General features: G+C 39.1%; 1 protein-coding gene and 1 long non-coding RNA gene across 3 annotated transcripts in view; one reads left to right on the top strand and one right to left on the bottom strand.

Moving 5' to 3' along the window:
- The window catches only part of GPC6 (glypican 6), a 1,226,374-nt gene that overhangs the window by 914,773 nt on the left and 284,542 nt on the right, over positions 1-27,059 (bottom strand). The window contains exon 2 of the mRNA XM_040267334.1: positions 7,372-7,530. Within this exon, the coding sequence (XP_040123268.1) occupies positions 7,372-7,530 (159 nt within the window). The remainder of the gene's footprint in view (positions 1-7,371; positions 7,531-27,059) is intronic.
- Positions 3,209-7,433, top strand: LOC120883294. 2 transcript variants are annotated; one of them, XR_005725731.1, is made up of 3 exons: positions 3,226-3,290; positions 3,921-4,053; positions 7,310-7,433. It is a non-coding gene; the product is annotated as an uncharacterized LOC120883294 (long non-coding RNA). The 2 variants fall into 2 exon arrangements; XR_005725730.1 differs by lacking the exon at positions 3,921-4,053 and having other exon boundaries at positions 3,209-3,290.

Raw genomic sequence — 27,059 nt, 5'->3', positions numbered from 1 at the left:
GCAAGGACCGTTTATTTCAACCCCCGCATAAGGAAGGCATTTGCAATTTATAAATCTGTTTACTAATTCTGGCAAAACCAATCCCTGATTAGTTGATTCTTGTTTTTGGAAGGGTTGCCCTTTGGGAAAATTGTCAGATTACTTTCCAAAGCCAGAGAGACCATTTCTCTAATTTCTAAAACCCAATTCAGCACATTCTGACTTCCAGAGGAGTGTCATCCAGATGAAATACATATCGCTGATACGTATGTATTCAGTCACTTCAGTTATGTCCAGTGTTTTGTGACCACGTAGGCTACAGCCCACCAGGCTCCACTGTCCATAGGATTTTCCAGTCTAGAATACTGGAGTGAGTTGCCACGCCCTCCTCTATAGGATCTTACCAACGCAGGGATGGAATCCACATCTCCTAGCTCTCCTGCATTGCAGGTAGACTCTTTACTGCTGAGCCAGCAGGGAAGCCCATATATCACAGATATACTGGCCCAGCAATGTTCAAGGAGGCATTCGGGTAACTACATCATATGCTGATTAACATGATAACCCTCAGGAAGTTACAGTTAACGTGTTATTCTGGTCAATAATCAAGGGGTGTAGTAACATAAGAAATGAAAATATCACATCTGTGTATTCTTGAATAATATCAAGAAAGTGGTATGTGTGTGTCCTAAGTATGTTTGTTAATGTGCTAGGATATGAGAGGTAGTCTGTAACAGGTGTGTTTGACAAACTGTGCTTTATTTGGAAAATAATTATTGCTCTTGAATTACTAGAAAAATCTGCCTCCCTCCCTACCCTTGCCCACCTGCCAAAAATACATATTTCACAAGTCAACATGAAAGGGAAAACAATATTTAAGGAATAGCAAAAAGTCAGTCTAGGACTGTGGTAGGTTAGGATGTAGAAATATTTACTCTTTTCCTCACCTCCATCTTCTTCGAGGTTAAACACTCTCTGCCCATCAGTGGTAGGAATGACCACAAGATCTGTTTTGGCCAACAGGAGCTGAGACGGCAACCTGCCAATTCTAACTTAGGCTTTAAGGGGCATCATGCTTCTACTTGTGTAATACAGTCTCCAGACTCCACCATGAGAAGAATGTAGGTAGAGAGCTACTTCCGAAAAAAAACGTCTAGAACTGACCAGAACAAATCCACAGTTTAGAGGCAGCCTCGCTGAGCAAAGGCCTGAAACAGCCAAACTCCAGCTACCCAAAGACACATTCAAGGAAAAAGAGAAGCATCTTACTTATGCCCTGAAATGCTATGGTTGGTTGTTACAAAACAACGGCAGACTGATACAGGAACAAAAATGTTTCTACAGATTATTTACATCATGAAAGTGAAAGAAAGTGAAAGTGAAGTCGCTCAGTCGTGTCTGACTCTTTGCGATCCCATGGACTGCAGCCTACCAGGCTCCTCCATCCGTGGGATTCTCCAGGCAAGAGTACTGGAGTGGATTGCCATTTCCTTCTCCAGGGGATCTTCCCGACCCAGGGACTGAACCCAGGTCTCCCGCATTGCAGGCAGACACTTTAACCTCTGAGCCACCATGTATGCCAAATGTCGATAAATTAACACTGTTTGAGGGGATCAATTGTAATTATGTTGGCATGTCCCAAGGACTTTGTGGACTATGCAAACAAGATTGATGCCTATACTTCCTCCTGCCAACTGCCTCCTGGCACCTCTTTAACCTTCACAACCTTAAGTCATTCTTTAAGGGTCCAGTGTGTTCCATCTTCTAAAAGTCTCCACTTGTTGTTTAGTCACTCAGTTGTGTCTGACTCCTTTGCGACCACATGGACTGCAGCCCTCCAGGTTTCTCTGTCCATGGGATTTCCTAAGCAAGAAGATTGGGGTGTGTGGCCAGTTCCCACTCCACGGGATCTTTGCAACTCAGAGATTAAACCCATGTCTCTGCAATGGCAGGCAGGTTCTTTACCACTGAACCACCAGGGAAGCCCTATCATAGCAAGCACTAATCACTTATATTTTTGATTTTCTTCTCTAGTGTCTCCATAAAATACTTGACTCCTTCCAGTTTTCTTTGGACTTCAACTATATGGCAGAGTCAATTCTGGCTCCCTTACAGTTAGCTTTATACAGATGTCTAGACCCCCAACAAGGTAAATTCTGTGATGGACTGACCATATTTTTGTCATTATTAGTCATCTTTGTATGTACTAGACCCTTGGCTAGATGTCTTTATACAATAGTTTCTGAATAAATATATCCAAATCAAAATCTCACTCACACACACACACATACACACACACACACACAGCACCCATGTGACAGGAAATTTAGAAGACTCTGCTACCATAAGGAAAACTACTCAGGGATTTTTGCTTTTCAAATAAGTATATTCTGTGAGAAAATTAGGCCATATTTTAAAGATATCATTACATTATTGTCATCTCTACAGCATATAGATGAGAAATGATATTTAAAAAGAAAACACAAGCAGATTTGCCGCGTGAAAATATTATGGTGCCATGTATAAATTATTTCTGCATTCAGTCACAATGAGAATTCTGAGGGTGTTACCATGGAATAAGTTCTTTGGGAGGATGGAAATTACTGCTCAACTTTTTTTTTCTTTTTCTTTTAAAAATGTACTTGCTGCCAAGATCTCTGGACAAATGTATATCATAAAAATACATAAATAAAAACCAAGAAGCAAAGTAAAATAATAAGACCAAGAACACACTAAACAAAAAACCTCATATTGAGATTCAGATGAATAAATACCAGCTCAAATAAATATAAAGAAAAAATTGCCAAAGTAATATATCCCTTCAACTAAATTTTTCTGTTTCTGAATAATCCATATTCCATATATGACTCTGGAGAATAGGGTGCTTGTGCTTACATCAGGATAGAAGCTACCAGGGCTTCATGAGGTGAGGAGAATAAATAACATGCCTTCATTGATTTAATAACTTTTTTTTGCACAAAACACTCATGTCCCTTTAATTTAGGGACAATATTCAATTAAACACTGATGCTGCCTTTTCCAAAAATATGGCTATATTCTTTAGCCACCAATATCACAATTTCCTTGTTGAAAGAATATCAGTAATTTTTAGCCAGCATCCACTGAAAACAAATAAAAGCTGAGTTAGAATTTCAGCCAAATATCGACTTGCTATCATATTACTATTTCTAAGTCTGATGTAAGTCAAGAGCATCAGCTTACAGTCTTGGTTTCATCATTCTTGGTGGAAACTTGGCACGTCATTTACTCTCTCCAGGTTCCAAGTTCCTTGGGGGCTGGACTATATTTAGGTAAGTAATTTTATTTTCTTTCTTAAGGATTTTTTTAAAATCTCTTTCCACATTTCTCTGGAAGATATTTCCACCTCTTTCCCACAATTACTGGGAGTACCTGGTGGTGGGAGATAGAGGAAAGGATGCTGCTGATGGTAAAATCTCAGCACATTTGGGGACTAGAAAACAAGAGAGAGATTATGGGGTGGTTGTGACTAAGAGCAAGCACCCAGGAGGGCTCAGCCTGGGACAGGATGCTGACTCTGCCACTGAGAGTCTGTGGCTCTGCACTGCAGCTCACTGCTGGGAAACAGGTTAACGTCTGTAATGGGTGAGGAACATGGCCAGATGTTGCCTATTATTACCATTCCTATTATCTGAGTATTTGGTTGCTCTCCATTTTCCTAGGATCTTTACAAATTGGAAGCAAGACAGCCACTGGGATTTGGACACAGATGCCAATCTGACAGGTCGGGCAGTTACTAAACACCAAAATGCTATGAAAATGAGTGGGTACACAAAGATGTCACTCTCTTTATCTGTATTTTTATATGATCTGTTTGTTTGTATATTTCTGGCTATCTGGGGTACTTGGCAAAAGTGAGAAAGGCCATAAGTCAGGGAATAGAGTTGTGATCATTCTTCCAGGTGTACCTGGCTGGACCTTCATTCATGATTTTAACCACTGGAGTGTACTGGAAAACCTAGGCTTGGCTACAGAGCAAACTGAGAGCATCCCTGTGTCTTTGAGAATCAGCAGTGGCCAGGTTCTGGCCAACAGGTGAGGGGTTTGCAGGGATGTGTGACGCCAAGCAGAGGTGGAGATTTGGCCAGAAAAGGGAGAACAAACAAACAAATAAAACCCATGTAAAGCACTTGGAAGAGTACTAGTGCCAAGGATATAAACTTGTATATACATTCATCATATTTCAACTCTATGTTTAAAAAAGGGGAAAAAAATCTACTCATCTATAACGAAATTCACTGCTAAAGAGAGAAATTTTCTGCAATTGGTTTTATATACTTTTTCAATTCATTGCCTCACAGCTACCCTTTTTTTCTATTCACTGCTTCACAGCAATACATTTTCAGCTAATGGAGCTAGGGAGCAAAGCTGGGCCCTTTAAGGAAATTGGGGAAAATTCATATTCATTCAGGTTTAGCCTCCAACCAGGCAATGAATATTTATAATTTTATACAGTATCTACTAAATATTACCAAAGATATTAATAGAAAATGGGAAAGAATATGACAATAAATGTAATGTTATGTTCTGTTAAATGTTTCTGATTTTCAAATTTTAAAAGTCACCTCTACCACAAAATGACAAGCTAAATGGAATAAAAACATTTCTAGCATAATGACTAGACTGTAGACTAATGATTAACTGTGATTGAATCTAGCCGCTCTGAATAGAGTTTGGACTGAATCACATATATTAGGTGCAATTTAAATTGTTGCTGTACTTATTGAAAATAGGAAGGTAAGTGGCCACCTTCTCATAGGATACAGTCCTCTTTCATATAATAAAGAACACATAACCAACAAAGATGCCTAAAATCCAATGAGAAATCAAGATCTCTGAGAAAGTGGAACCAGAGGCAGAGATGCAAAATGAACACTTTGGATCAAGAGACTCCAGCAATCATGCAAAATGACTCCAAATAGGAAGCTACTAAAAATAAAGCCCCTCAAAGCACCATCAGGTTCATCCAGGAATATGAAAAAAAAAAAAAAGGTAAGGGAACAAATGAAAACTGCCCTCATGAATGTACCAGCATTCCTGAAAGGTGACTTAGCAGGATCGCTTTTGTGGGATAAAAAGATATATCATACAATTGCATGGATGACCTTCATGAAATTGCTCAAACAAAGGGCAGAAATTATAATGCTAATTTTTATAATTTATTAAGACAACTCTTCAGAAACTAAGCTCACCAGATCCCATTTACATTTTGGAAAATAAAATAAAATAAAATAAAATAGCTGAAAGCTTCCTTAAGTTCTCTCCCATCCCAGACTAATGTAGCTACAATGAAATGCACTGTTGTTAAAGAATTCATCACCCCATGTCAGATCAAATCTTAGCAAAATCAATGCCCTGTCAAACCAACTGACATAAGACCCTTAAACACATTAGAACAATTTAGAACATACCCCGTAAAGAGAAAGACACAGAGAGAGAGAGAGAAAGCAAGAAAGAGTGAGTGGTTTTTTTTTTAATAGGAGAAACACATCTGGATTTAATAATTATAAATCCAAAGATATTGAAAGTCATTGATAGATGAATACAGGAAGTACCTGACTCAGTCTTGTTGAATAGCTTTACTCATTATTAAAAAAAAAAATCAATACCCCAAAAATCTACCTTAAGTCTAAAATTTTTATTTAAAGGAATACATATTACATAACATGGGCTTCCCCAGTGGTTCAGCGGTAAAGAACCTGCCTGAGACACAGGTTTGATCCCTGGGTCAGGAAGATCTCCTGCAAGAGGGCATGGCAACTTACCTATTCCAGTATTCTTGCCTAGAGAATCCCATGGACAGAATTGCCTGGCGGGCTACAGTCCAAAGGGTGGCAAAGAGTGGGACACAACTAAAGTGACTGAGCTTGCACGCATGCACAAGGTGAATACTGCCCTGGGATTATTCCTACTTAATTTTGGAGCACGACTTTATAAAAGCACTAAGAGCTGTTTTCTAAAGATACAGGTCAGTCAGAGCAGCAGGTCACCCTCCCCTGCTTTCTGTAACACAGGATAACACATCTCAATTTGCTTCAATTTGAAGTAATACTATACATTATAGTTCCTCAAGAACAGAGCCCCTTCAGGGCTCCTAAAAGTCACTGGATTTATAATCTGTAAATCAAGGGCAACTCCCAAGTTCTTGCTAGTTGCACTCAAGGGAACAATAGTCACAGCATCATATCTAAATAAAGAGTTACTTTTATATACATCCACACATACAGTTGAACACAGAAAGAGGAAGAACCTGAAAACGCTGAAATATACTTGCAACAATGTAAGTCCCTTTCACTTCCACAGAAAATGTCAAATAATCTTGATTTTAGAACCTGGAGGACTAATCTAAGAGAAATTGACGCAGCCAATTTAACGCAGCCACCAAGAACATTTTATCTACTACATAAAGGGAAAGAAAAAAAAAAGAAGACAAACTTAGCAAGATTTTTCTGAACCAGCTTTGTTGTACATTGATTGGAAAGGATGGAGGAAATGAATGGCTGTTCTGTTTCTGTCCAGCAGTTTCCTAAGACTGAGGCACACAAGAAAGGGTCCCTACAATTTGAAAGTCTGGTTTACAAGGAGCCATAGGAAGGGGCGTTCATTTCACAGAGCACTGACAACACCTCACTACCCAAGAATATTATCTTTATCGTTATCATTATTCATTCAGTGGATAAAAGTCAGATTGCTTTTGAAAATCTTTCTGAGGCTCCAAGGGGAAAATCCAACAATGAATCCTAGTCATACTTATTTTTGCTCGTTGTGCTTTCTAATACAAAATGTTTATTTAACAAACAGAATATAGAAATGAAGTCAACTGCTTATAAGCAGGAAATCAATAAAGGGTCAAAACCTTCTGCCAGACAATTTCAACTACAATATAAAATGCAGTTACTTACATTACCGGAAAGGTACATTCTAAAATAAAGGAGTCAGTATCAACCGGCACTTAAAACAAGTCTGTCCTCTTAAAAGTGACGTTCTATTTCAAATAATTTTAAATGACATTTAATGACTTCAGGGCAAATCCCTAGATGGAAACTGAAGACGAGCTATGGTATGACAAAGCTGACTTAGAATCACTCTAATAATGAAAATGTAAGCCAAAATCATTCCAAATAAATCTCACAGACAAACTGCAAATGCCAAACAGCTCTTTGTTAACTCAGGTTTTTCCAAGCTGTACAAACTGTCAAGAGTGCTCATGGCTTTCCTAAAAATAGACACAGGTATAAATGTTTAAGAAGGAAAGAAAAGCTTCCACTTAAAGAAAATGTTTTCCATATAGGATCAAGAATCTCGCCTTGAAAAGCACAGCCAGCACAAGGAGAAGGAAAAGCTGCCGCCTACCGTCAAACTTCTTGTGCCTGGACACGAACGTGGTGCGCACGAAGTGGCTCGTCTCCTCCACCAGGTTTTCAAACTCCAGTTTGCTCTGCTGACTGAGCTTGTCTTCCATTTCTGTGGTACAGCACGTGTACTCTTGAGGACAGATTCTTAAGTGTTCTCCTGCAAGAAGGAAGGGAATGTCAGCACAGAATGATCAGGCCTTCAGGGTGTTTGTTTTTCTGGCATTTCCCTCAAATACTGGGGTCCCTGTTTCACCAGACCCTCAGCCCTCTCCATGGACTTTTATCTGAGCCTTGGTGTGCCTACCATTCCAAATACTCCAGATGCAAGTTGAACCCAAGCCCATGATCTGATAGTCTCTGTCCTCCCCAATAAATTCATGTGTTGAACCCTAAGCCCCAGGGCAACAATGTTAGGAAATGGAGCCTTCGGGAAGTGTTTAGGTCATGAATGGGATTGGTACCCACACTCAAGACCTAGAGAAGAGTCCCCCAAGAGACCAAGCTTGCCCTTTCTGGCACATTGCAACAGAGCCAAAAGATGGGGTCTTGAATCAGGGAGTAGACCCTTACCAGACACTGAATCCACCAGTGATGTGATCTTAAACTATCCAGCCTCTGGAAATATGAGAAGTAAATGTTTGCTATTTATCAGCCAGAAGGAAATGGCAACCCACTCCAGTACTCTTGCTGGGAAATCCCATGGACAGAGGAGCCTGGTAGGCTACAGATCACAGTCAGACGTGACTGAGCGACTTCACTTTCACTTCTCACTTTCATGGACTGGAGAAGGAAATGGCAACCCACGTCAGTGTTCTTGCCTGGAGAGTCCCAGGGACGGGGGAGCCTGGTGGGCTGCCGTCTATGGGGTCGCACAGAGTCGGACACGACTGAAGCGACTTAGCAGCAGCAGCAGTTTATGATATTTCTGTCGTAGCACCCAAAGTGACTAAGAGACCTGACATTTACTTCCAGCCCCTGTCACATAATTAGAGGTACGTTAAAGACCTCAGAAGACCACAAGGCCCCTGCTTTTATTTGAAATGTACTGAGTAACAACAGGTGACAAGAGATATAACACAGTTATAAGTGTGCTTATCTTTAGCAACCTCGAATGAGGCAAGAAACAGTCAGCCCACCGCCATAGACTGTCAGACGGCGGGGGCAAGAAAACATGGCAATCATCCACTGAGTTCTGTGCCTGCCCGTCTGACCGTCAGAATGCATCAGCCTTCCTCCCTGTGAAAGCAAGTGTGATTTTACTGGCAGATCTCCTATGCCACGTGTTCCCTTGGTTGACATTCCTTGTCAGATATAAATGTCTCCTGCAAGGGGAAAGGCGCCGATGGGTTTAATTAATGCTTATGTTGTAGGGAAATGTAAAGTAAGAGCTAATGAAAGTCTTGGGTTTAATTCGACAGATTTATCTCTGGATATACTGGGCTGCTTCCTTTGACAATATTGCTTTCTTCAGTGCTACTCACAAGTGGAAGCCAAACCCTTGCTTGCTTCATGAAATTAAGACGGTCTGTTATTGCATAAAATGTGAATTTCCAATTGATTCAGCTCCGTTCGTGTCAAAAATGTTTAAGAGAGCCAGTGGAAGGAAGAAGGAAAATCCACCCAACATTTTGCTAAATAAAACCAACAAATTGCTCCTGTGATTAAAATCACTATAGGGCATGGAGAAACCAAACGAACAGAGTACTTGATGTGGTGATTAAAATTCATTTATAATGTTTAACAGAACTTATATAAAATTATGCCGCGTGTGAAGTATAGGGTGCCCGTCTCATGGTTCTTCATGAAGTTGGATGCTTTCATGCCTACTTAAAACAACCCCAGAATAAAAAAAGGATCACAGGTCTGCATTAAAGTTAGAACTTACATAACTCCTGAAAAGGAAGGAGACCATAAAACATTATGAATATCTTTTTTAAAAGGAAGAAACATGCAGTGTATTGAGAATGATAAACATCAAATTCAAGATCACAGTTTCCTCCCAGGAGGAATTAGGATTTGAGAGAAATGCCCAAATACTTTTATCTGTAATCTTTTATTTCATAAGTTGCTAGATATTTACATGGTGTTTATTTATATTACTTGGAGAAAGAAATGGCAACCCACTCCAGTATTCTTGCCTGGAAAATCCCATGGATGGAGGAGCCTGGTAGGCTACAGTCCATGGGGTCACAAAGAGTTGGACACGACTGAGGTACTTCACTTTCACTTATTATATTACTATCATTACTTTTCTGTACATTTCAAATATCTTCTAATAAAAGCTTCACAGCAGGTTATGAAAAAGTTATACCAGAAAGGGGGGCAGGGGGTACATATGTGTAAAGACAAAACAAACTGCTCTGGACATTCAGAGTCCAGCCTGGCACTCACGGCCAGGTCACCATAGTCTATTGCATGTAAACAAGCTCACAGAACACCCATCTCAGACAAGAGCATTCTGACGCCATAATGACATGAAGCAAAGCAAGTCCACTTAAAAATTTTGTCTAAACACAGACAAAAACAAGCTGATTGTGCCATCCAAAAATACCAAAAATCTCTTCTCACTGGCAAGATGAACATCTGTACTTTTACATTTATCCTTTTATTGATTGATCTTCACCATAGTCACCCCCCTTGCTGGTCACATTGGCTGAGATGCCTTACTATGGAACTGCCTCCACTTTCTGAGAGCATCCGATCTAGAGTGAAGTGCTGCTTCTTGGAGCACTTCCCCCACATCATCCACCAAAATCCAAATTCTATAAAAGAATCTGTTAAAGTCCCTCTTGGGCTTTCCAGGTGGCACTAGTGGCAAAGAACCAGCTTGCCAATGCAGGAGACACAAGAGGCGTGGGTTTGATCCCTGGGTCAGGAAGAACACCTGGAGGAGGGCATGGAACCCACTCTGGTATTCTTGCCTGGAGAATCCCATAGACAGAGCAGCCTGGGGGCTACAGTTCATAGGGTCTCAAAGAGTCGAGTCCAACTGAAGCGACTAGGCACACATGCCTGCAAAGTCCCTCTAACTGAGAAATCCTGAGGTTCTCTACAGTGTATTCTCACTTGCTGCACTGAGTGATAACTCATTCGACACAGGTGTGTTCCTGATGGGCTCTAATTTGAAGGGGCAAATCGTTCCAAAAGGGGATGAGATAGAACATGAAAATTTTGAAAATTTTCCCCAAGTGCTTCTGATACTCACATCCCATTAAGAAGCATAGATCTATAGTTGAAGAGACGGGGAAGGAATAAGTGTGGCAAATGGTCCACAAATCACTAATTTTCTTTTTTAAATACCAAAACTAGTTGATAAGAACAACACTGTTTCCAGATCAAATAGATATTTAAGATTAACAACTTTGCAGAATGTTCATTTCTTTAACCTGTTTTAAGCTACTGAAAAAAAAAAAAAAACCTCTATTCCATTTCGACTATAATATGCACAATTGAAACAGCCATTTCTCAGAATGTAGTAGTACATTGGGACTGTATTCTATTTCTGAATCATTACAAGTGAGTTTACAACAAAAGGCATGGGACTTGTGGTGAAAAACTGACCAAAAGAAAATTAACATTTCATGACCTGAGGGTAACAGTTGTATGGGAGATATTTGTGAAAGAAACGCTGTGGATCTACATTCATGAAATTAGAATGGATTGGTGGTCTTCTAACTTCTAATCGCTCCAAGAAAATCAGTATTTTATCTCAGGTGATAAATAAAAAGAGAAAGGTACTTCCTGGCGGGGTAAATTTAAACCAAATCTATTTCTTCTGTGTGTGTGTATAGGGCCATGAAGATAAACGTAGGAAGTTGACTTACTAATGCAAAGCAGGGAGAGATTTTTTAAAAATGAATTGTAGTGTCCTTAAGAAGGTAACTGATGTCTCCTCCTTTGTTCCTGGCAGAGAAAAAGAAAAAAAAAACTAAAGAGATGGAAAGACAGAGATAGATAAATTAGAAAAAGTGAAGATACAGGGAAATCACCAGAATGTTGAAGAATCATGCTACAGGAACAGTGAATTTTTTATGCAAAGTGCCTGTTAGAGAACCTAGGAAGAGACCACGACGATGTCCCCAAACAAACAGAACCAGAGGTCATGAAACATGCGGTCCATTGAGACTAAGCCTTGCTTCCTTCCTAACACATCATTGGAGAAGAAAGTTGCGGAGGAATTAAATTCTTCATCTCCTCTCTCCCCCTCATCTGAGGCCACTGATAACTGTGAAAACAACTGATGACTTTAAACAGCCAAAAAGACTTAGGACAAATGGCTAATTTTGTTTTGAGTGAGTGTGTTAATTTGTTTCAGTTTTGACCCTAGAATAGGGTCAAACATAGCCTCTGGGCCAAATCCAGCCTGCCATCTATATTGATAAGACCTGTAAGAAAAATTATTTTTTAAAGAATTAAAAAATGATATTATGTGCTATGTGATACTTTATGAAATCCCAATTTAACTGTCCATAAATAAAGTTTTATTGGATAACAGTCTCACCCACTCATTCATACCTTGTTTACGGCTGTTGTAGGGTTAGAAGAGAAGAGTAGTTATGAGAGACCATAAGGCCTGTAACACCTGAAGTATTGACTTTCTCAAATCAGACATGACAGCTACTTGGCTGGATAAAGAATTACCTCTCACAATTTCTCCAAAGAGCAAGAATATGAAACTTTTCTCCGCTTACATACTTCCTGACACAGTATTTCTATTAATAATGGGTTTCTTCCCAAGTTGTAATTCATGAAGGTGAAAAAATCTGTTGTTCTTTTAGAGTTTCCCACCCACCCTCCTTTCTCAGATCCCCTTATGTTCTCTATATGTTACCTATTCCATAACTAGATACAATATTTAGCTCGACTGGAGCACCACCAGGCACCTCCAAGATCACTAATAATAAAGATACTAAATAGATGGTTCTGGAAGGTCAGGATAAGAGACAATAATGGCAGAAAATGTAAGGTTGAAACTTTGATGACTGTGCCTTGACATATCAAACATGTATTGAAAATCTCCTCTGTGCAAATCATGATGATAGGTTCACATCCAGGAAGATTAGACGCAAGGTCAGGCAATCAGTTTATACATGTGCTTGTTTCCTTAGGGCATCTGAAGTTCATGCTAGTGAATTCCCAAGTCCCTGAATGTTTACAGAAATCATCATTAGCTCTAAAATAAATACTGGTATTACTCAGCCATAAAGAAGAATGAAGTAATGATATGTGCAGTGGAAAGGATGGACCTAGAATTGTCATACTGAGTGAAGTCAGAGAAAGACAAGTATCATATGATATTGCCTATATGTGAAATCTTAAAAAAAAAAGGTACAAGTGAACTTATCTACAAAACAGAAATAGAGTTACAGATTTAGAAGGCTAATGGTTACCAAGGGCTAAGAGGTGAGGTAGAGATAAACTGGAAGGTGGAGGCTGCTATATACACACTATAAGGCCCTACTGTATAAGACAGAGAATTCTACTCAATACTCTTTAATGACCTATATTGGAAGAGAATCTAAAAAGAGCAGATATATGTATATGTATGACTGATTCACTTTGCTCATTTCACACCTGGAATTGACACACCATTGTAAATCAACTACACTCCAATAAAAATTAAATACACACACACACACACAAAGAAGAAATTTAAGCTGGAATTTTATTATAACTAAAATAAATAAGGGGAATGGTAAATGTGAAGGAAGAGAGTTCCACCAGAAGACAGAGGATGAGCAGAGGCTCTGGGACATACCCTCACACCATAAATTGTCATCTGTTTTCCAAGACAGAAGAGATGGGGCTGTTCCTCCCTCTACACACTCCTTTCAAATACACGTCACCCTTTCTTTACAAAGTCTTTCCATGAATGCCAGCCCAGGAGTTCATTTTCACTCCAAGATGCTGAGATGACAGCAGAAATGTGACGCTTGCCAGATGGAGCTCCCTCCAGGGAGGGCCCAGCGTCTGAAAGCCTCCAGGAATAGACCTGGTGAGTGGCACGGTGGGAAAGAGCAGGAGGCAGGAGGACCTCATTAACCACAGACGCCGGCCTCTGTGGGTCAGTGACCGGAGACTCACTGCCCTCGGAGGTGACACATGGGGGCCTCAGAATGCCCATCCCAAATAAACAACAAAAACGCAATGCACCGAGTGAGTCACATTTCACAGACTACAGACAGCCAAACACTTGGTTTCATAGAGCTTGGGAGTGTGGAGGGAAATTACTACCCTGCCACTTCCTAGAAGGCACGTAGGAGGCAGGGAGGCTCACGAGGGAGGGACTATATATATATAGTTATGACTGGTTTGCATGGTTATATGGCAGGAATCAACACAACATTGTAGAGCAATTATTTTCCAATTAAAAAAAAAAACAGAATAAAAGCAAGCTGAAGATTATTTTTAAAAAGAAAGTAAGTAGGAAATAAAAAAAACTCAAAAATACAAAGAAGATGGCAAGAGCTCCCAAAGCAGAGCCCTTCAACGTCTGAATCTATAAATTCCATTTGATTAGAGTATGATATTTGTCTTAGACTTGGCCCTCTTCGGAGCATATGTTCTATGCCAAAGTTCTCTCATCCTTGAACTATGAGAATCCCCACAGTCAATTAGCTGTGTCTGGTACCCAGATAGAGTCTCCTCATCATTTGATATGTCACCTCAAATAACCATTCATTTTATTCATCTGGTGCCTGGTAAGTTGACTGGAGCAAAGAATCGAAGGAAACAGGTTTACGAAAGTTAAGAGTAAGTGAACTTTTAGCTGAGTTTCTGATAGCTAAGAAAATTTAAATTGGAGTTAATAGTCCTGGACTCTTTTTAGTATTATAAAGTTCCTCTATGAGCTAATCAGAAGTGGCAGAATTTAGAAAAGCAGTATTTTTCAAATCTATGTTCCAGTTCATTTCTTTAAATTCAAATTCCCCAGACCTCCAAATAAGCACTTCTTTAACATTTTCAGTGTGAAAGGTTATTATGAATGATCCTTTCATGTCTTGAGGGCTGCTTTTCTTTCACAAAGTTATTCGGTGCCATGACCAGAAATTTTAAACTTTTACACAAGATGTGAGAAATTCATGTTCAACTTCAGTGGATCTTATCACTCAAAGAAGCTACAATTGTGTCCTCCTTCATGTTTTTGACTTCCTGATAAAGACTTTGACTACCAGTTCCCTTAGTCATACAATTTTCACTCTGCATGTTGGAAAAATAATTCTTTGAGTGGCATCCATGAGTTGTTTAAATCTGTTCCAAGAATTGCATAAACAGGATTTTAAACATAATGCTCTAAGTTGTAAAGATCCCACCTTCATGGATCTTGTGCCAATGTTTCTGGCCTTTATCGTTTCCTTGCATTTGTTATTTCAGAAAAGCTGATGATCTGGGGCTGAAGTTAGGGCAAAGAATAGAAATGTGGTCAAAATTAGCAAAGAGTAAGGAGTTTGTGGGACAGAGAGGGGCAGTGCTTGAATCAGGATGATCTCAGAGAGTATGCAGCAGCTGGAGTAGGAAAAGGTATCTTTGCTTTTTCTCACATCTTACCTTGACTCGATATATAATAAAAATTATTAACCTTGTCAATAGTTTGATCATTCCATACTGTTCATGGGTATATATATATTGTCACCCTGCTTATTTACTTATATGCACAGTACTTCGTGTGAAATGCTAAGCCGGATAAAGTACAAGCTGGAATCAAGCTTGCTGGGAGAAATATCAGTAACCTCAGATATGCAGATGACACCATCCTTATGGCAGAAAGCAAAGAGGAACTAAAGAGCCTCTTGATGAAGGTGAAAGAGGAGAGTGAAAAAGTCGGCTTAACACTCAATATTCAAGAAACAAAGATCATGGCATCCAATCCCATCACTTCATGGCAAATAGATGGGGAAACAATGGAAACAGTGACAGACTTTATTTTCTTGGGCTCCAAACTCATTGCAGATGGTGATTGCAGCCATGTAATTAAAAGACGCTTGCACCTTGGAAGAAAAGCTATGACCAACCTAGACAGCATAAAAAGTACAGACATTACTTTGCCAACAAAGGTCCATCTAGTCAAAACTATGGTTTTCCCAGTAATCATGTAGGGATGTGAGAGTTGGACTATAAAGAAAACTGAGTGCTAAATTGATGCTCTGAACTGTAGTATTGGAGAAGACTCTTGAGAGTTCCTTGGACTGCAAGGAGATCCAGCCAGTCCATCCTAAGGGAAATCAGTCCTGAATATTCATTGGAAGGACTGATGCTGAAGCTGAAACTCCAATCCTTTGGGCACCAGATGTGAATAACTGACTCACTGGAAAAGACCCTGATGCTTGGAAAATTGAAAGGAGGAGGAGAAGGGGATGACAGAGGATGAGATGGTTGGATAGCATCACCGACTCTACGAACGTGAGTTTGAGCAAGCTGCAGGAGATGGTGAAGAACAGGGAAGCCTGGAGTGCTGTAGTCCATGGGTCATAAAGAGTCAGACATGACTGAGCAACTGAACTGAACTGAATAGATGGATGAGATTTAAATAGAAGGAATTTCTCCTTGTCTTAAAATGACTACATCTTTTTTAATTCATACATGTAAGACTTTGAAACATTTAATGAAAGCACTGTCCTAATAAAAATGATTGTCAGTATTTGTAAAGGATACACAAAGGTGTATACACAAACACACACAGGAATACATAGCATAGTTTTTCCCAGTATTTAAAGAAAGTAAAGAATAGAAAGATTTCAGAAAATAATTGAATTGCTGGCAAGTTTTCTTCTGCATAGGCAACAGCTCAACAAAATTGTGGTTAAATTTCACAGGGACAAAAGCAAATCTGAATGACGAGGTAATTCCACAATTCAAAGTATACCACAAAACAGCCACTCAACTTACTACAACATTTCGACAAAAAGTTAATGAGAAGCAAATATAAAATGTAATCTCAAAGCTAATGGATGAATCAGAGTTTCACAGTTAATGATCCTAAATCCATAGGTGGAAGGGTACTGAATAACAGTGAAAGTTTTTGGCATCTAGGTCACAGTAAAAGGTAAGAGGTGAATTATTGTGCTGTGTCTTGAGTCTTTTGAGCCTCTTCTAATCATATCCCTGTATTTTGTTGTTGAAGTATTAATAGAATCAGAAAAACATTAGAGTGAGAAATGATCAAAAGGCGGTACCCCACTGAGAGGGGTACCAAAATCGAATTGGGGAAAGATGGACAGTGGAGAATTAATGAGCATGCTATCCTAAGAGACGCACCTTCTGATACACGGCCAGTCTGATCAACTCAGCAATCTTCCAAGGGGACCTTTCCTTTCTTACGCCTCTGTGTATTAAACTCACCAGGTTGTAGTCTCAATATAAAATATTAATACAGAAAATAGTCCCATTGATAATTAAATCTCATCAACATCCAAAAGTTAATTTTTTAGTCTCTAGATTGTTCTCTAAGAAGGAAGTCCAGTAAAGAAATCTTGATCTCATTATTTCTGCATTTCAAAATCAAACAAAGTTATCTAAGTATGGAAAACTTCAGTTATAATCTGTAAGTGTCCGAGAACAAGATAAGCAAAAAGCCAAGTCAAGGTTCTGGACTCCCCATGCCTTTATGTCCACTCTCACTTGGATGTACACCTATCTTTTTTCTTACATTTTCTATGTATTGGATTTTCATATGGCTACTCAGTTCTTTAGGATATGAATGCATTTTAATTGTTTGAATTTTAACAAGAAGTAAAATAGTATTTCTTCTAGTCTAGGAGTGTCACTGAAAATTACAGTTTTGTGTCAGTGTGGCTAGGCTATGGTACCCAGTAATTTAACAAAACATTAATCTAGGTGTTGCTGTGAAGGTATTTTGTAGATGTGGTTAAGATGTGTGATTTTAAGTAGAGGAGATTACTCTCCATACTGTGGGTGGGCCTCATCCAATCGATTGAAAGCCCTCATGGGCAAAAATTGAGGTTTCCTTGAGAAGAAATTCTGCCTTAAGACTGAAGCATCAACTCTGAGTTTTCAGTCTGCCTGCCTGCCCTACAGATTTCAGAACTGTCGGCCCCACAATCACATCTCTTGAGCCAGTTCCTAAAAATAAACCTCTCTCTGTGTATATGCAAAAATACATATACATGTAGGTTATACACAATGTTGAGAATCATTGCTTATTCTTTTCTTCCTTTTCAGTGCCCATCAATCCCAGGATCAGAGATATACAGGGTCAGTGTTGTTTTGATAACTGTTTAACAAGCAACTCTAGGTTTCGAAGGGGAGTCGTAATTTACAGTTTGGCAATGTCCATGGTATAAATACTCTCACCACGACTGATTTCTAGTTATCAAAATGATGCCCCTGAATTTCCAGTTGGGAATAGACACCATCACATAACACTTCTTCCTTACAGATACAAAGACATCAAGAATGTAACTACTAATAAAATGATTAGAAAGTGATGAGTTTTGAGAATTTATTACCTTATTTTTAATATAATTAATTTAATTGTAAATTTATACAATGTGATTTTTGTTTTTCACAGCTTTCAGTATTTTTTATACCTACATTTGAAATAGTTCTATGTAAAATGAGTTAAATACCAAAAAACAAAAACTCCTTTTTATACAAGTGACTAAATTAATTGATACATGACAAGCAACTCAGTACTTTGGCATAGCAGCCCAAACTGACTAAGACAGGGAGGATGTGAGCTTGGAGTTTCCGAGAGCCATATGGAGGCTCTATAAAGAGGAAAACAGCAGATTACTGATGCCATTTGAGCTCTTGTACCAAGCTGTGTTTGAAAACCCAAATTCTCCCACATTAGTCAATCATATATACAATGTGGTTTTAAAATAATGACTGTACTTAACAACAGGTTCACAAAATTCCTGCAAAATTAAGCACACTCGCATTGGCTGGAATGTGCCACTTCTGGTTGGACCATGGCGTGAAGCTCAAGTATTGGGTGTTGTTGACTGGCTGCTTCTTTCAATTACTTGAGCTTCCCTGGTGGCTCAGACAGTAAAGAATCCACCTGCAATGCAGGAGACCTGGGTTCCATCCTTGGGTCGGGAAGATTCCCTGGAGATGGGAATGGCTACCCATTCCAGTAATTTTGCCTGGAAAATTCCATGGACAGAGGAGCCTGGTGGACTATAGTCCTTGGGGTCGCAGAGTAGGATATGACTAAGGGACTAACAGTTGCACTTTTCACTTCAATTCCTTAGATCCTCAAATTCAATGAAAATGATCCTAGACCAATGGAATCTGCCATTTCTACAACCCACATTGGGATCTAACGGCCAAATACCTATTTGCCTCAAAAGAAAACTGATTCTCCCTAGCCATCTTTAGCTACTAACATACAGTAAAGAATTTCCCAAAGAGGTGAGAAAGGGTGAAATGGAGTAGTTATTTCAGGAATGGGGACCTTGGCTAAACTGTGTGCTTAAAGGAAAAGTCACCATGAGTCACAAGCAGGGATAATGTCATGGAAGGGTGAACCAAGGTAACTGACCCACATTTTGCAAAATTCACTCCCAGATAGTTGCTGCTATTCCAGGACACAGGGAATAGTAGAGTTGAGAAGGAAGCTGTTCCTCTATGGTACTGTTATAAAAACCTAAGGTTCACTATCCCATAGTCATCTGCTCATGCCCACTGTTGTTAAATCCCAAACCAGTCATTATGAGCCTGTCTTATTTACCTTTGCGGTACTCATTGCCCTAGCATAGCTTTTCAGAGAAGGCCATGGCAACCCACTCCAGTACTCTTGCCTGGAAAATCCCATGGACAGAGGAGCCTGGTAGGCTGCAGTCCATGGGGTCTCTAGGAGTGGGACAGGACTGAGCAACTTCACTTTCACTTTTCATTTTCCTGAACTGGAGAAGGAAATGGCAACCCCCTCCAGTATTCTCACCTGGAGAATGGCAGGGACGGGGGTGCCTGGTGGGCTGCCGTCTATGGGGTTGCACAGAGTTGGACACAACTGAAGCGACTTAGCAGCAGCAGCATAGCTTTTAGCACGTGGGGCGTTCTGTAGTAAACGGTGAGTGCATTTGACTCTTCTGTTCTTTTCAATCATTCATCCATTCATTCACTTATTCAATTACCATTTACAACATGCCATTAACAGGTTAAGTACTATGCCCGATGCTAAAGGATAAGAAGAGAGTGCTTAAGAAGCTTGGAGTCCAGCATGGAAAGATGCATCTCTGTATTAAGACCACCTTACCAACAGGCATAAGATCTAAAAAAGCACATAATTCTCACCATTCACTCACCTCCCAGACTCAAAGCACAGCATTACTGACAGAAACTCTTTAATTGTAACTTGCCTACATAATCAAACCAACTGCTGCCTACAAATTCACCCACAGATGATGATCAATTTCAAGTTTATTGCATCTGTAATCCCATAGCCATTTTTGCTCACTCAAAGCAGCAGAAATCCTGCCTTTCATGTTTCAATAGCAAGCAGGAACATCCAAGGAAAGGTCTCACCTGTTTCTCTCACTTCACCCCAGCTTGCATATCTTTCAAACAGGACCTGAATTCATTTAGCACAAGTCCACAAGAATTCATGTTTAAAAGCAAATAGTGTTTCAGAGCTCATCAAATGAATTAAGAGTAAGTGTTTCTTATAAAATCTTCCAATATAAATAACTAATGAGAACCTATATATGGCACAGGGAATTCTACCCAGTGCTCTGTGGTAAGTAAACAGGAAGGAAATCCAAAAATGAGGGATATATGTATACATATGGCTGATTCATTTTGTTGTACAGTGAAAAATAGCCTTGTGAAACAGCTATAGTCCAATACATTTTTTTTAATTTAAAAAATAAAAAGAGAAAGAAAATAAACCCATTAAAAAGTTGTGCTACTATTCTATACAGTATATACAGAATGGGCTGTAATTAACAGTGTTATTTCTTATAGTTCATGTAGGCAAGAAGTTTGGAAGTCAGAGTTCAATACTATGTTGAAGCAATAAAATAAAAGCAAAGAGTCCACTTACTAATGCATACTTGTGAAATCATAATTAGCCGATGCTTCTTTAGAGAGATAGGTTGAACTGATATTACGAATGTTTTCTTCTTCAGTATCAAGATGTCCTCCTTGGAAGTATACATAGAGATGACTAAGACATCTTTGCCATGCTTCCTAAAAGAACTTATACAGTCTTATTTTCTACTGTGTTTCATAAATACATTATCTTGGGATCCATAAGAGAGAACCATAATTGCTAAATGAATTCAATCCTGAATACTCATTGAAACGACTGATGATCAAGCTCAAGCTCAAGCTCCAATACTTTGGCCACCTGGTGTGAAGAACTGACTCACTGGAAAAGACCCTGATGCTGGGAAAGATTGAAGACAGGAGGAGAAGGGGACGACAGAGCATGAGATGGTTGGATGGCATCACCGACTTGATGGACATGAGTTTGCACAACCTCCACGAATTGGTGATGGACAGGGAGGCCTGGCATGCTGCAGTCCATGGGGTCGCAGAAAGTTGAACACAACTGAGCCACTGAACTGAACTGAGAACAGAGATGTTTAAGCGAGATTTATAAACATGCTATCAATTTCATGCCTACTCACAGTTTATTTGCCATGTTATCTTAGACACTGCCAAAAAACTTCATATTCAAATGTTCAAAGACATCTACAATTCTACGGCCTGAATGGCATTTCTATGGGCATGCTTGGTAAAAATCGCATTATACTGCTCCAACACTGCTCACCAAATCCAGGCCAACAGTAATTCACAAGTTCTCAGTGACCTTCTACATGTCAACTGACCAGAGATGCTGACTTATATCTCTCTTGTTCTGTAACCCATATTGCATAAATCAAACCAACTGCTGCCTACAAATTCACCCACAGATGATGATCAATTTCAAGTTTATTGCATCTGTAATCCCACAGCCGTTTTTGCTCACTCAAAGTTAGTAATTTTTACAATTGAATTTGGTGATCCTGTGGTGATATACAATAAACCAATTTACAAAGTGCTTGTTTTTGACCCTGATAACCACAGATCAGCATTCTTACTAAATTATATGACAACTTAATAGAGAATTAGGATTTACTGTTCAAAGTAAATTACTGTCCAATGGCTGTAAACTAGGGCAGAACAATTCAGAAAAGAGGCCGAGGCTAGGTGAGTGATTAAGAACCTAATCAAATTGAACTGCATGTAAGCCTGTATGAAAAATTATTTTTCTTTCCCATAAAATACTGCAATTTTAGTAGACATCTGTAAAACCAAGATTGCAACACTCATCATATCATATAGAGTAAAGTAATAAAAGGCAAAGTGGCTAGAAATGTTGGAAGATCTATGCTACAGTCTATAAGTGTATATTTCTTTAAGTGTCTGCCTTCCTGCCAATGAAACTCCATAATATCTAACCTTTTAGAAGTCATACGGCCATTAATTTATAATAATTACTTTAATTCCCACTAATCACTTAAGATGGATGCCCATAGGTAAATATCACTCAGTCACTATTTCACAGGTGAGTGATGGGAGGCCTACAAAAAGGAGACAGTCCTTTTCCCCTGGCATCACTTTTGCAATTAATAAAGGGCAAGAGGTCTCTTTCCAAAATTTGTATATGGGGACAGAGATTTTAAAATGACACTACTTGAAGTGCTATGATAAATTCCATCATCCTTTTCAACCAGAGGCTTTAAAATGCCAGTGTTCAGGTGAGAGCAGTACAGTCAAGCATTATCATTCAAACTTTGTGATTAAAGCTCAGTTATGGTTTTAAACCAAAAGAACTATATAGAATCTCAGAAGAGAAAGGAACAAAAACTCTCCTGAAATTAAAGCACATATCCCTATATATTAAAAGGAGAAATGAAAGGCCAAGTTGATTTTTTTTTTTAATTAGAGGATAATTGCTTTACAATGCTGCGTTGGTGTCTGCCGTACAATACAAATCAGTGATAAGTATACACATATCCCTTCCCTCTTAAGCCTCTCTCTCAACCAACCCTCCCATCCCACCCCTCTAGGTCATCACAGAGCACCAGGTTGGGCTCCCTCTGTTATACAGCAGCTGACCACTAGCTCTTTATTTTACACATGGTAGTGTGGAAAATCCCATGGACGGAGAGGCCTGGTAGGCTGCAGTCCATGGGGTTGCAAAGAGTCGGACACGACTGAGCAACTTCACTTTCATGCATTGGAGAAGGCAATGGCAACCCACTCCAGTGTTCTTGCCTGGAGAATCCCAGGGACGGCGGAGCCTAGTGGGCTGCCGTCTATGGGGTCACACAGAGTCGGACATGACAAGCGGCTTAGCAGCAGCAGCAGCAGTGTATATATGTCAACGCAACTCTCTCAATTCATTCCACCATTTCCTTTCCCCACTGTGTCCACAAGTTCATTTTCTACCTCTGCATCGCTGTTCTTGCCCTGCAAATAGGCTTATCAGTACCATTTTCTAGATTCCATATATATGCACTAATATATATTTGTTTTTTTCTCTGACTTACTTCACTCTGTATAAAACTGTAATTCAAAAAGACACATGTACCCCAATATTCACTGCAGCACTATTTACAATAGCCAGGACAAGGAAGCAACCTAGATGTCCGTTGACAGATAAATAGATAAAGAAGCTGTGGTACATATATACAGTGGAATTTTAAAGAATATATTACCTAAAGGCAATTTTAAAATGCCTTTACATACTGCTTTAAAGAAATACTTTATTTTTAACTGAAAATAGATCTCAATAGGAGTAAACACTCAATACTAGGTATAGTCACAGCTTTTTTCCTCTTCATAGCCTCAGCCTTTTTCCTCTTCATAGTCTCTTTTTTTTTGAGATATATTTCTCAAACTGCCCTCAAAAGAGGCAGCATCAATAGCTCTCTTTATCCTATAATGGAGATGAAAATCACATGTACTGTTGTTTTTACCCAGCACTTAAAATCCTAATAGGCTAAATAACTGAATAATAATTAAATCAATATCACTTAATAAGGAAATACTTCATTTATCAGATTGACTCTTGCAGGGTAAGACATTAATGGAAAATTAGCTCAAATCAGGCCTTAGTTTTGATGAAAAGGCTAGAGTGGGATGATGAATCTTTGGAGGGCAGACATTGCTTCAAGATGTAACTTTCTTCTATGTCTATGCATCCCCACACTCTGAAGATAAAGGTCCAATTTAGCACAGTTTATAACATATGCATAAGTTATTTGATTGGGGTTACTGAGTTTGTCTTCCTGGACTTCATGATAGTTCTTTGGGTGATAAATTTTCGGGGTTCACACTCCTAAATTCTTGAACTCGCCCCTGAGTTTAAATAACATCTCTCCTAAGAAAGCTACATGATCATCATAGTTGAAATTAATCTAACATGTCCCACATAACTGCATTACTTTTTGGTCTGTTCATTTATTACACCATTCATTCCAATGCATCTGAATTGTCATTATTTATGGAACAGTCTATATTTCCATTCATCTCTTGCCACCTTCCTTCTTAAGTCCTGTGCCAAAGAGTACTATTGGGAGCACAAAATTATCATGCTCGATTATACTCTGGACCTTGGCAATGCTATTCTCTCTAAAAGGAAAGCTATGAGCCTCTCTTCTGCAGCTTCCTCTGCCTTCCATCCCTTTTCTTCCATCAGATGTCATCTTAAACACCTCTTCTTCTGAGACTTGCCTGACTCTTGAGTGTGGGAGAAGCCATCACTCCACTTCCTGCTCTCCCATCACCTATGCATATGGCCCTGCCATACATTGCTCTGCAATGACCAGTCTGTCCATCCATGTCCTTCTCAGGGAGACAACGTGCTTGAGGGATAGGACTGTGTTTTTTCATCAATGGCACCTCTACTGCCTACCCCAGTATACCAGGCCCATAAGGGAACCCAATACATTTTGGTTCATCAAATAAACAAAATTAAAATTGATGCACTCATGGAAATAATGGACTTCAAATAGTTAGAATGTAAGTAATGGACTTTGTATTTCAGTTTCCTGTAGAATACAAGAACATTAAGTCGCTCAGAAGCAATAAATTAAGAGAAACATTGTTCAATCACGGAATACCTAGGAGAAGGCAGCAAAGTTGCTGAAGGCCCTGGTAACTGTCACAAATACAAAGTCTGTACTAGTGATTTTCAAGTGGATTGAAATTCAAACTTCCTTTATTTAAGTAATTAATTTGAACTTCTATTTACATTCCTTTACAGAAATCTATTGGTAGTGTAACTGCCCATACACATAAATTTTAAATGAATAGAATACACCAAATGTAATCTAAAGAAGAAAATTTTAAAGTATTGATATGTCATCTTGGGCCGTGGCTGAACTTGAGGCAAAAAAGTAGTTAGATACTTGAGCTACAAGTACTATTACTACAAATATAATGCTACAGACACAGACTAATAGCAGTACATTAGACAGGTACATCAAGTATTACAAATGGTATGGCTCCCACTGATAAGATTTTCTGGAAAAAAATAACAGCTCTTGGTAAAAATCTCCAAACGAGACAAACAGAATTGTATCTTGGATTTACATCATATTCCTAGAAAATTCAGAGTATGTTAATATTACACAATAATACTTCATGTTTATAGTAAGATGGAGTTAGATTCTAGGCCTATTTCATTGTAAACAGAATAGTTTGGTTACCTATCAAAGAATTTGATAGGATGTTACAAAGTGGTGCAAGATGCATATTTTGTAGCAAACTCTCACTCATGGATGGATATTTCTTGGTCCTTTTCCAAGAATGTTCTAGAGGAGATATCTGCCCTAGAAGAACACTAGACTAAATGAAAATAATTGACTTTTTAACTCTAATATCCTACAATATTTTACATTCTTTATCTAGCCAGAAGATATTGAAGACAAATAAATAACTGTGTGTAGAGTGTGAGCCACTGAGCTAAAACCATTGGTTGTTTTTTTGTTCATCTATCTACAACATCCGTTCGTTCATCCATTCATTCTTTCAGTCATTTATTTGAGTGTTTACAGTTACGAGACGTCCCTCTAGCACTTCCAAATAATTAACTGCCTTGGATTTTCTAGAGAAAATCAGCCTTGTGTTCTAGTTTGAAAATCCCATTGATTGTCCTCCAGCTCAAACATCCTCTCAGGTGTCCTTCTGCTGAGTGCATTGAGGTAGATAGAGAAAAAGAATTCCTCCCAAACAGATGAAAATCAGTTTCTCATTTAAAGTGCCAGGAGATTTCAATCCTTTACACTGCATAATGCTTCCAATTTCCTGGAGAAATTCCCAGAAATAATGCAGGGAGTCAGAGGTTGAGTGAACCTGTACAAACCTATTAGAAGAACATCTGACAGTTTTTCCAGACAATCTCCCAGAAGCTATTCTGTTTCGCCGACACTCTGTTTCATTTTCTTTTCCAACACATACTCTTAGAAAATGGATTTTTGATAGCACATTTTGTGAAGGAATCTTTAGCTATCTCTTGGGGAGTATGTTCCTGACACTTTGCCCAACACACTGTGGAGAGCAAATGGTAGAGCAAGAGTTTGTTTCATCACCTCGCTGTGCAAATGGCTGTAATTTAAAAGGTTGGAAGCACACATACTCTTGGGATTCCTAGTAAACTCTTCTTTCTTCTCCATACAAATTAATTTTGGTTTCACGACTGCCCTGCCATAAGAGAGAGACAGGGTAAGGAGTTGTGGAATCTAGCCAGGCTTGCAACTTCCATAGGCGTCATCTATAAATCCTGCTGGGAAGACTACAGCTTTCATTCAAGCCAACAATCAGATATGAAGTGAAGTGAAGTCAAAGTCAGTCAATCCTGTCCGACTCTTTGTGACCCCGTAGACTATACAATCCGAGGAATTCCTCAAGCCAGAATACTGGAGTGGGTAACCTTTCCCTTCTCTAGGGGATCTTCCCAACCCAGGGGTCAAACGCAGGTCTCCCGCATTGCAGGTGGATTCTTTACCAGCTGAACCACAAGGGAAGCCCAAGAATTCTGGAATGAGTAGCCTATCCCTTCTCCAGTGGATCTTCCTGACTCAGGAATAGAACCAGAGTCCCCTGCATTGCAGGTGGATTCTTTACCAACTGAGCTATCAACTATTAAGAAGAGTATGTGTCATTTATGGGAAAAGAGGTCTTGAATTGCTCATTTCTACTTCTTCTAATGAAAGTCTTCTGCTGAATTACAACCTCTTTTAGGACTACAACTAAAATTTCATCAGTACAAGGCAATGAGCACAACCATATTCAGTACTGGATAGACACTTCACAGTGTGAGAAAGAATTAAAGACACCAGGTTCTGTTGCTTGAAAGGTCATAAAGGCATCCATTTCACAGAAGTCCACATGTAGCCAAGCTCATGCTATCTTCCAGCTTCAAGCACAACAGCTTCTCTTTCTCTAAGATAACCTTTGGGTTTACAGTGTGTCACTCTTTAAAAGAGTGTCTCAAAAGCTAAAAATAATATTGGATTCAAATTAAGAATGGCATTTGGATGACTAAAGTGACTTGAGTAAACATGTACAATATGTACAAGTATAAGACCAGCAAGCATGGGTGTTATTCTCCATTTTAAGGAGTAGACCAGTCAGCTTCTTTAAGACTATGTTTTGCGGGGAGAGTTTGACACCAGAAGTGAGAAAATGAGACAGCATTACAATGACTATAATAATAATGAATAA

The sequence above is a fragment of the Oryx dammah genome, unplaced genomic scaffold (genome assembly GCF_014754425.2).
Source record: "Oryx dammah isolate SB20612 unplaced genomic scaffold, SCBI_Odam_1.1 HiC_scaffold_24, whole genome shotgun sequence".
Lineage (NCBI taxonomy): Eukaryota > Metazoa > Chordata > Mammalia > Artiodactyla > Bovidae > Oryx > Oryx dammah.
Note: the sequence above shows the minus strand (reverse complement) of the source record. Positions and strands in the feature narration are given on the sequence as shown.